The 10000-nt window shown below is 38.0% G+C and overlaps 2 protein-coding genes across 2 annotated transcripts in view; both read right to left on the bottom strand.

The window, feature by feature from the left end:
- Nucleotides 1-3674, bottom strand: part of LOC147467981 (uncharacterized) — a 4855-nt gene extending 1181 nt beyond the window's left edge. The window contains exons 1-3 of the mRNA XM_086556209.1: nt 3577-3674; nt 1252-1467; nt 1-1104 (exon numbers count right to left, since the gene is read on the bottom strand). The exon at nt 1-1104 is cut by the window's left edge and continues 1181 nt beyond it. Coding sequence (XP_086412335.1) covers nt 1035-1104; nt 1252-1467; nt 3577-3674 — 384 coding nt within the window. The 3' untranslated portion in view covers nt 1-1034. The remainder of the gene's footprint in view (nt 1105-1251; nt 1468-3576) is intronic.
- The window catches only part of LOC147467980 (uncharacterized), a 5853-nt gene extending 1181 nt beyond the window's left edge, over nt 1-4672 (bottom strand). Inside the window, exons 1-3 of the mRNA XM_086556557.1 lie at nt 3272-4672; nt 1385-2199; nt 1-1168 (exon numbers count right to left, since the gene is read on the bottom strand). The exon at nt 1-1168 is cut by the window's left edge and continues 1181 nt beyond it. Of these exons, the coding sequence (XP_086412683.1) occupies nt 4219-4515 (297 nt within the window). The 5' untranslated portion in view covers nt 4516-4672 and the 3' untranslated portion in view covers nt 1-1168; nt 1385-2199; nt 3272-4218. The remainder of the gene's footprint in view (nt 1169-1384; nt 2200-3271) is intronic.
- Between the last annotated feature and the right edge of the window lie 5328 nt (nt 4673-10000).

Here is a 10000-nt window from a genome sequence, read left to right as displayed (position 1 = left end):
ATCCTCAAGAGGTGGAGGACGACTTGGGAGGTGAAACTCGAACACCATTCCCTTCACACAAGTTCAAAAGTGCAAGAACTTTTTTTTAAGCTACAACTCTAGCAGCGTCCTCGAAGAATAGAGAAGGGAAAAGAGAGGAGAAAGAAAGATAATACTCTCTCTCTCTCTCTCTCTCTCTCTCTCTCTCTCTCTCTCTCTCTCTCTCTCTCTCTCTCTCTCTCTCTCTCTCTCTCTCTCTCTCTCTCTCTCTCTCTCTCTCTCTCTCTCTCTCTCTCTCTCTTTCTCTCCTTTGTTGACCACGCTGGTTATGAAAACATGATGCTTGTACATTGTGGTACCTGGTCACTATTTACACGCTTTGTTACTCTTTGTTACTCTTGTTCTTTTCTTCGTAAATACAACTCGCTCAAACACACACAAAAATAATAATTATCATAAAAAGAACAGGATGAAACAATTCCAAACGCTACGTTGCTACAAGCGAATAGAAAGCTTGGAGTAAGTTAATTACACTGTTCGAAATATATATATATATACTGTATTATAGGAATGAGGGTAATAGGAAATTACGAAAAGGAAATAAAAGGAGAATATACACAAATACTGAAACCTAATCAGAGTTCAATGAATATGGGAACAAAAGACGAGAGAGAGAGAAAGAGAGAGAGAGAGAGAGAGAGAGAGAGAGAGAGAAAAGAGAGAGTATCAGAGAGAAAAAACTATAAATTTAGAGCATTTACACTACAGATAGTGAGAGAAAAAAAAAACTGGAGATACAGATAGAAAATGATCCGAAAATATAGAAATAAAAAATAGAAAAAATAATAATAATAAACACACAAAAAATTATAGATTTAGGGCGTTTACAAAAGCACCTTGTGATTATCATTCTCCTTCGTTATTCTTCTTCTTCCTTATTTCTTTGTAGCACCGACTCTTTTCTTTCGTCTCTTTCTCTATCTGGTCCAGTCAATGTTCTGCTGCCAGAGTTCATTTTGTTATTCATTTGGTTATTCACGCCAAGAGGAATAACGTTACACTTTCCGATGTCGTGAGAGGAGTTTTACACTTGTCGATGAAATGGGTTCTACACCTGTCATACACCTGTTGATGTCATGAAGCGAGGCAGATGCACTTGTCAAAATCCATGGGGGAGGCTTCTCTACACCTGTCATACACTTGTTGATGTCACGAAGCGAGGCTGTTGCACGTGCAGATTCCATGGGGAAGGCTTCTACACCTGTCATACACCTGTTGATGTCATGAAGCGAGGCTGTTGCACGTGCAGATTCCATGGGGGAGTCTTCAACACCTGTCATACACCTGTTGATGTCATGAAGCGAGGCTGTTGCACCTGTCGATTCCATGGGAGAGGCTTCTACACCTGTCATACACCTGTTGATGTCATGAAGCGAGGCAGATGCACCTGTCGATTCCATGAGGGAGTCTTCTACACCTGTCATACACCTGCTGTCATGAAGTGTGACAGATACACTTGCCAGGAGTTTTTTACACCCGTCGAAGCCTCAAGCGACTCCTGCTACACCTGCCGATGCCACGGGGGAGGGGAGGGGAGTGGGGGGAAGATGGGGGGGGGGCTACACCTGTCCACTCCAAAGGCAACCTGGTCTTGGCTTCGGGCGCTTGGGTAGAGCGAGCGTGCTTGGTCAGTCGGGAGGGGGGAGAGGAGGGGGGGTGGGTGCATAGGAGGCAGGGTGGGGGGTGGGGGGGTGAACGAGTCAGGCTAAGAGGTGGAGCGGAGTGGGATGGGGTGGGGTGGGGTGGGTAAGGGGTGGGGAGAGGAGGTGGTGTGTTAGGACTGCGTGGGGGGAGGAGGAGGAGGAGGGTAGGGTGGGGTGGTGGGGGTGAGGCGCATGGTATGTCCCTCAGGGTATTTCAGTTCCCAGGACTGTGGTGACCGCGGGAGAGACACACCACCTCCCCCCCCCCACCACAACCACCACCATCCTCTCCTCCTCTCTCCCCCTCTCTCTCTCTCTCACAACGACTCTTCGCACTCTCCTCCTCCTCCCCTCCTCCTCCTCTTCTCCAAACCCCCCTGCCCCCTCCCCACCATCCTAATCCTCAGCCCCCCTTCCCAGCAACGACACAAGCACCATCCGACAGTAACGAAAGGTTATGGTGACGAAAGGTTATGGTGACGATGATGGTGACTTCCTGTTAGGTCATCAGGACGATCTGTAGAAGAGAAGAGAAAATATGTATTAATATGACGTCGAATTCAGCAATATTCTATAAAGAGAAATGATAATAGCGATCTGATTCCGATAGTCAAATCATAAAAACCATATCAATCAAACTTGTGAATAATCTAATCATCAATATAGCCTTCATTAAACCAGAAAAGTAAATTAATTGCATTACAGAAATTAACACAACAACAAAACTATCATTCTAAGCAACATCACCAACACTAATACTATAACTAACAAACAATAAGACACACAAAACACAACAACACTAAATCAACATAAACGCTTCTCTATAAATAATATATTAATAAAAGAAATCTCTATAGTGTTACTTAGTCTATTACGAATTCCAGCCAACGTCAAAACACATGTCTCGACTTTGTAATGGGAATTTTGTATCCTGTCATATCCCACGTGTATTTTATTTTGTATTATATATATATATATATATATATATATATATATATATATATATATATTTATTTATATATTTATATAATTATATATATATTATATATATATATATTTCTTTTTTTTTTTTTTTTTTTTTTTTTTTTTTTTTTTTTTACGCGTTAGGTATTCATTCGCTTTGGATAATATAACCTATTTCGAGATCTATGGGACTGTTTTTGAATAATCTGTTCTAGTAAAATAAAAGATAATACTGGGTAATAATAACTAAAATCACTCTCGAGATTTCGCCTCCATATAACATATTCAGAGTACTTTAGGACATCTATTTAATGAGGACAATAAAACCGTATTTTCCTCAGCTACAAAACTAACAAAAAAAGGACAATGAAACCGTATTTTCCTCAGCTACAAAACTAACAAAAAAAGGACAATGAAACCGTATTTTCCTCAACTACAAAACAACTATTCTAAAAAAAAGCGATTCAAAGCTACAAAACTATTAAAAAAACCTATTCAAAGCTACAAAACTATTTAAAAAAGCTATCCAAAGCTACAAAACTATAAAAAAAAGTTATTCAAAGCTACAAAACTATATAAAAAAAAAGTTGATTCAAAATGAGCACCAAACAACCCGAAGACCTCACCTGGCAGGTACGTATTGTCGCGGAAGTGAAATTCGTGGAATAACCTCCAATTTTTCTCTTTTTTTTCTCTTCTCCTTTTTTTCCATTTTCTTCAATCACGACGAAATCCTTTCCTTCACTTTGGATTTTATTCCTCATAGACGACACTGGATGAAGTGTATATTCGTTTTCTTTTTCTTTTCTTTTGGGTTCTCTCTCTCTCTCTCTCTCTCTCTCTTTACTTATCTTCCAACGTATTCCCTCTAGTTTCTCTAGTATCAACAGGAATAGTAATAATAGTAGTAGTAGTAGTAGTTATTCTTCACTGGACAAACACACTGGAACTCGTGAACCACACATGAGAGTTCACGATTTTTCGTTTCTTTGTTTCTTTGTTTCTTTGTTTCTTGTTCTCTTTGCACATCTAGGAACTTATGCCACAAGAGTTCACCGCACTAACCACATTCGCGAATGAGGAAAGCTTCTTTGAGAACACGCGTATTGGTCGGACCGGACCGCCTTGTTCTTGTTGCGTTCGTTCACTGTTTCTGGTCGAGGTGGAGAGAAAGAGAGAGATAGAGATGGAGAAAGAGAGAGAGAGATAGATAGAGAGAGAGAGAAAGATGGGAGATGGAAGAGAGAACAACAAACGTGAACGAACAGCAACATCAACCGCCCTTCATCACGGCGAACGACAGTCAGTCTTGGAGAACGACTAAGAAAAAAAAAAAGAGGAACAGAGAGAGAGTTCCTAGTCGTGTTTCCGAAGGAGTCGTGCCGAAGGGCGGTCGTGGCGTCCCTCTCTCTTCCTGTCGCGGCGCGGCGAGGTCGGGCAACAGGTGCGCGGAAGGTTACGCACCGGAGCGACCGTGTTCGTGCTGGTGACTCGCTCCTCCTTCTCCTCCTCCTTCGCCTCCTCCTCTTCCTCCTCCTCTTCCTCCTTCTTGGCTCTCTCCCGAAGGACTCACTCACGCCGCCAGGGTGATGCTCTTGGTCTCGTACTCCAGCAGGTCCATCTCGCGGTCGTGGACGTCGATCTGGAGGACGTCCTGGAGCTCGCTGATGTACTGGATCACGTTCTCGATCACTTCCAGACGGTTGAGCTTCTTTTCCAAGGGCTTCCTGGTGTTGGCCGCTGGCAGGAGGTGCCGCAGCTTGTCCAGGTAGAGTGTGACCTCCAAGTCGTCCTCGCGAGACTTCGAGACCTTCCCGCTCCTGATGGGCGGGAGGCTGTTCACGGGAGACTCACAAATCTGCGCCTTCATGTTGGCTCGGTGGAGGGTGGGCGGGCGTGCGGGCGGTCAGACAGGGCGTGCGAGTAGATAGATAGATAGATAGATCTCTCTCTCTCTTAAGTGTGCGAAGTGGCGGTACGAGGAGCGAGCTAGCTCTTCCTCCGACAGAGTTCAACGCGGTAGTGTCGGTCCCAAATCACGGAGTACGGATTTGTAACTTCTTCCCACCGACCTGCCCTCAAGGATATGCACCGGCCAATCGAAACTCAGATTCAAGGCGGCGCGGCCAATGAGAAATCGGATCGGCGTCCGGCGAGCCAATGACAGGCGTCGGGGGGAGGAGCTTGGCAGCCGAGCGTTGCGGTAGAGCTGGAATGTGGACTCTCTGGGACCATGAAGCTCCGTGTTCCACCGCTTATTCAGGCAAAGACGGATAATAACGACAACGTAAACACGCAGTACAGCAAGATACGAGTCCGACACGTAATTACGTCAATCGAATTACGCCATTAATGAGCGCTACTTATCCGTAAATCATTATGATATGAATTTCCCCATTCAATGCTGAGGGAAGAACACGTGCACACCGCGACGGGTCTGCCAGACGTACGAAAAGACCCTGAGTGTAATTACCGTATTTTCTCTCGAACGTTATTCATCAGGTGCCCTTCGTAAAGGTACACTTGCAACAACTTGTCTGTGAAAGGTCAACCCACAGAGGTAACTAGTATAGTATTACCCGAGAAAGAAAAAAAAAGGAAAAAAATATATATATCTATATCCACGACCAAGATAAAACCGTGCATAAAATCACCAGACGAATGAAAGAGAAATAGAGAGAGAGAGAGAGAGAGAGAGAGAGAGAGAGAGAGAGAGAGAGAGAGAGAGAGAGAGAGAGAGAGAGAGAGAGAGAGAGAGAGAGAGAGAGAGAGAGAGAAGAGAGGAGAAGAGAAGAGAGGAGAAGAGAGAGAGAGAGAGAGTATTATAATAGAGTCTTTAGTTTTTTTTTTTTTTTTTTTCTATTTTTCCCCCCCCCCCCCCCATTTTTTTTGGGGGGGGGGGGCCCGGGGGGGGGGGGGGGGGGGGGGGGGGGGGGGGCGGGGTGGGGGGGAGGGGGGGGGGGGGGGTGGAAGGTGGTGTGTGTGGAGAGAGAAGAGAAGAGAAGAGAAGAGAAGAGAAGAGAAGAGAAGAGAAAAGAGCTAGCGAGGTGGGCTTTAGGTGAAGGTAAGGGGAGAGGAGGAGGAGGAGAAGGGGGGGATAAGAGAGAGAGGGACAAGGAGGAGGAGGAGGAGGAAGAGGAGGGGAGGGAGAGGGGAGAGGGGGGAGTTGTTTACCTAATACGGGAATACCACGGGGACATATCCTAAGGGCACTGGAGTGATGGTCAGGTGCGTCTGCCTCCTCGCTCTGCCTCCGTCCTCGCTCCTTCAGGTAACTTACCAACCTCCCTCCTTACCTATCCCTCCCCCTCCTCCTACCTTACCTATCCCCCTCCCCCCCTTCCTTACCTATCCCTTCCCCTCACCCCCCTACCTGCGCCCCCTTTAGCACACGCCCAAAAGTAGTCAGCGTCTGGTTTCGCTATGCTAATGTATTCTCACTAGGATAGCCCTGTGCTGGAGGCTTTCGGGTTCGTCTTTTTGTTGATGGTGGGCTCTCAAATATAGCTTTTTTTGTTGTTGTTGTTCTTTTTTTTTTCTTTTTTTTTGTATACATATATGTCTGGGAGATAAAATATTCGTATGCTTGTTGAGATAGACATCATTTTGGGTCCTGTTTTGATTTTTTTTTTTTCTTTTCTGGGGGGAATTGATCATTCGTGTTCTCGCAATAATAAGCGTCCTGGTTTTAATGTTACTATTGAATGTATACTGAAAAAAGGTTATTTTAGGTTCCTATAGTTCATATGCTCTGAAATCTAAACCGAATTCTATCATGTTTTCTGGTTTCTATTTTAAGATATATACACGTTCTTAAAAAAAAAAAAAATGTTTTAAGTCTATAATTTCCTCGAAAATATTTTTTTTTACATTCTAACTGATATAGAGATTCTGTTAAGTTCTAGTAGCTGATATTTCTAAGAAGTTCTCACCGGAATAAATGTTCTAGAAGTGTTCTCATTTGGATATATATCTGTGGATGCTAAACACACTAACATCCCTTAACAGTGATAAGGGTTCTTCTATGTATATGGAAATTAAAACACAAGTATTCGTGTTCAAACTTGGATAGGATCTGTCAGGGTTCTATTACAAACATTACTTTCAAAGGTAAAAACATACCAACTCTCGCAATAAAAAAAAAGAAAAAAAAAAAAAATATTACATACATATATATATATATATATATATATATATATATATATATATATATATATATATATATATATATATTTATCCCTCGTTTATAAAGGAAAAGTAAATTATTTGTCTGATTAATATGTTAATGGTGATGCTATTACTGACATATCTTTGGTAAAATCGTATATATACAACACATCCTAACCCGACACTACAGGCACATCGCACACACACTTCACACTAAATATCATATATAACTATTATATCATATATACTTATATAAAATATATATATATATATATATATATACTATATACTCCTATACAATATATCGGAAGTTTACATTATGAAATTTATATAATTGATATTTTCCCACGAAAGTGAAAAAGTCTGGATCAAAATAGCTTTAACATTATACAATTCTAATGATTCTGTATGTAAACACTCTCTACGGTAAGTAATCTTAGTCGATACTTGTTAATCTTTAATTATTTTGCGAGTCTAAAGGTTATTCTGTTTTAATTAATAGCCTTAAACCACTAAGCCTAATAACAAGCAAACAACAACTAACAACTGAATTTAAACTGCTTAGTATTAACGAAAACCGACTACATAAATGACGATAACGCTAGTTTATAAATAAAATAAAACATCTAAATTCAATCTTTAATTTTATTAGTATATAACTTATCTGCTATCTCGTGACTCAAGCATACTCTACTACCTCTGCATTTTTTTCACCACTAATCTATTTACCTAAAATCAAAAACCGGAATCATAGCCCATGGAAATATATCTTTATATGTAATATGTTATCTGTCTTTGGAGGTCTATATATCTGCCAAGCCATTTTTTTTTTATCTAGCTTTTTTTAGGAAATGTGGTTTGCCTCTCAAGCTCTCCAATCTCTACAACTCTGGCTTGGCTCTCTATTAACTCCTACCTTCCTCATCCAATCACTCCACCTCCACGCAAATCATAGCGTCTATACCTTTCTCCTATTCTACGTCTTTAACTCTCATCCATCTTATAGGGCTCTCTCTGCATTCTCCTCAATATCTCTATAGCTACTATATATACATATGTTATATCACTATACATACAAGCAATATACTCACATATACCTATATATAATATATATATATATATCATATATCCCATATTATTTATACTACCATATATACCATAAATAATACAAACTAATATATATCTCTATATAATAATATATATCCAATACTAAATACTAAAATATCATATATATATGAAACTCCTTGTGTGTGTGTGTGTGTGAGTGTATCATGGTAAACTATATATATGGGTGTAAATATAAATAAATATGGTGCGGTATGGTATATATATAATATATAACTACGTATCACATACATATATGTGTGTCAATCTACTATATATATAACGCATACATACTATATGGGTGTGTATATATACGTATATATATTACTTACCGCGTATATCAAAACTATATATATGACTCACTACTATATGTATTATTTCCAGCATCTATATATAACATATATGTATTTATATATCCTATCTATCAACTATACTAATATATATATATATATATAATAGATATAAAATATATATATATATGTCTTATATATACATATATATAACATATATATATATATATATATAAATAAGATATATATATATATATATATGTTATATATATATATGTGATATATATACATATATATATATATATTTATATATAATCTTTATATATATATAATGTATGTAATATATATGATATATATATATATATATATATATATAATATATATATATAATGAATTTACATGTATGCTTATATACTGATAATATAATATATATATATATACTCACAATATATATACATACACGCATATAATATATACATATTAACATGTGTATATATATAGATATATATATACCACTCATATACATATATATATATATATACAAATATCTCAGATATATATATATATATATATAAATAACCATAATACATATATATAATATATATATATATAAATATATTATAAATATCTATATATATCTAATAAATATATATATATATATATATATTATATACACCTGTATATAAAGTAGATCCATATATATATATATATATATTTATATTAGATATATATATATATATATATATAACATATATAATATATATATGTATATAACAAACATACATACTGTATATAATATATATATAAATATTGAAATATATATATATATATATAATAAATATATATATATATAGTATATAAATATATATGTTCCACTCAGATACATTGTTCACCGATCCCAAAGAACCAATACGAAACAAACACATAACCGGCACCTCGCTCGCCTTTCTGAACACCAAAACCAACATTATTACGACGAGAAATACATCCAAATGAAAATCCAACAAAGAGAGACTAAGAGCACCACCTCCATCTCTCATCCAGAGAAGAACAATAACACCGAAGAACAAGAACAAGATCGCAGAAGAACAAGGGGAAGAACAGATAGTTTATCTTGTACATCCAGAACAGAAATGAAGCTGAGACTTAAACGCTTAAACAGTGATGTTCAGACGACAGGAACATCGAGAAATTGGGAAGTAAACGTGGTTTGTACAGCTGTTTATGGTGTACATAAACATCAACATATATAGATACGGTGTACACGTATAGTACAATATTTTTATTTATTTATTTTTTTTTTTTTCAAAAGCCTAGTAGACGTACATGGTATATAAAGCCTAGTAGCATAAGAAAAAAACTACATTTATTTATAAAAGATTTGGTAAGAAAATAGATAAACATTTAGATAGATAGATATGATAAAAAAGATACATATAAAAACAACAACAAATATTTGCATATTCAAGCCTTTGCTTAATGTACAAGAAGGCATATGTGTACAAGAAGGCATACGTGTACAAGAGAGGCAATGTACAAGAAGGCATACGTGTACAAGAGAGGCAATGTACAAGAAGGCATACGTGTACAAGAGAGGCAATGTACAAGAAGGCATACGTGTACAAGAGAGGCAATGTACAAGAAGAAGGCTAATTAATACCGTGTTCAAAGATTTTATAACAAAAGAAGGTCATACGTGTTCAAGAAGAGTCAATGTACAAGAGAGTGTACAAGAAGGCATACGTGTACAAGAGAGGCAATGTACAAGAAGGCATTTAAATTTTTCAAGAGAGG

Source organism: Penaeus japonicus, unplaced genomic scaffold, assembly GCF_977035675.1.
Source record: "Penaeus japonicus unplaced genomic scaffold, GWHDUDI00000001_assembly GWHDUDI00000032, whole genome shotgun sequence".
Classification (NCBI taxonomy): Eukaryota; Metazoa; Arthropoda; class Malacostraca; order Decapoda; family Penaeidae; genus Penaeus; species Penaeus japonicus.
This window is presented reverse-complemented; position numbering and strand designations above follow the sequence as displayed.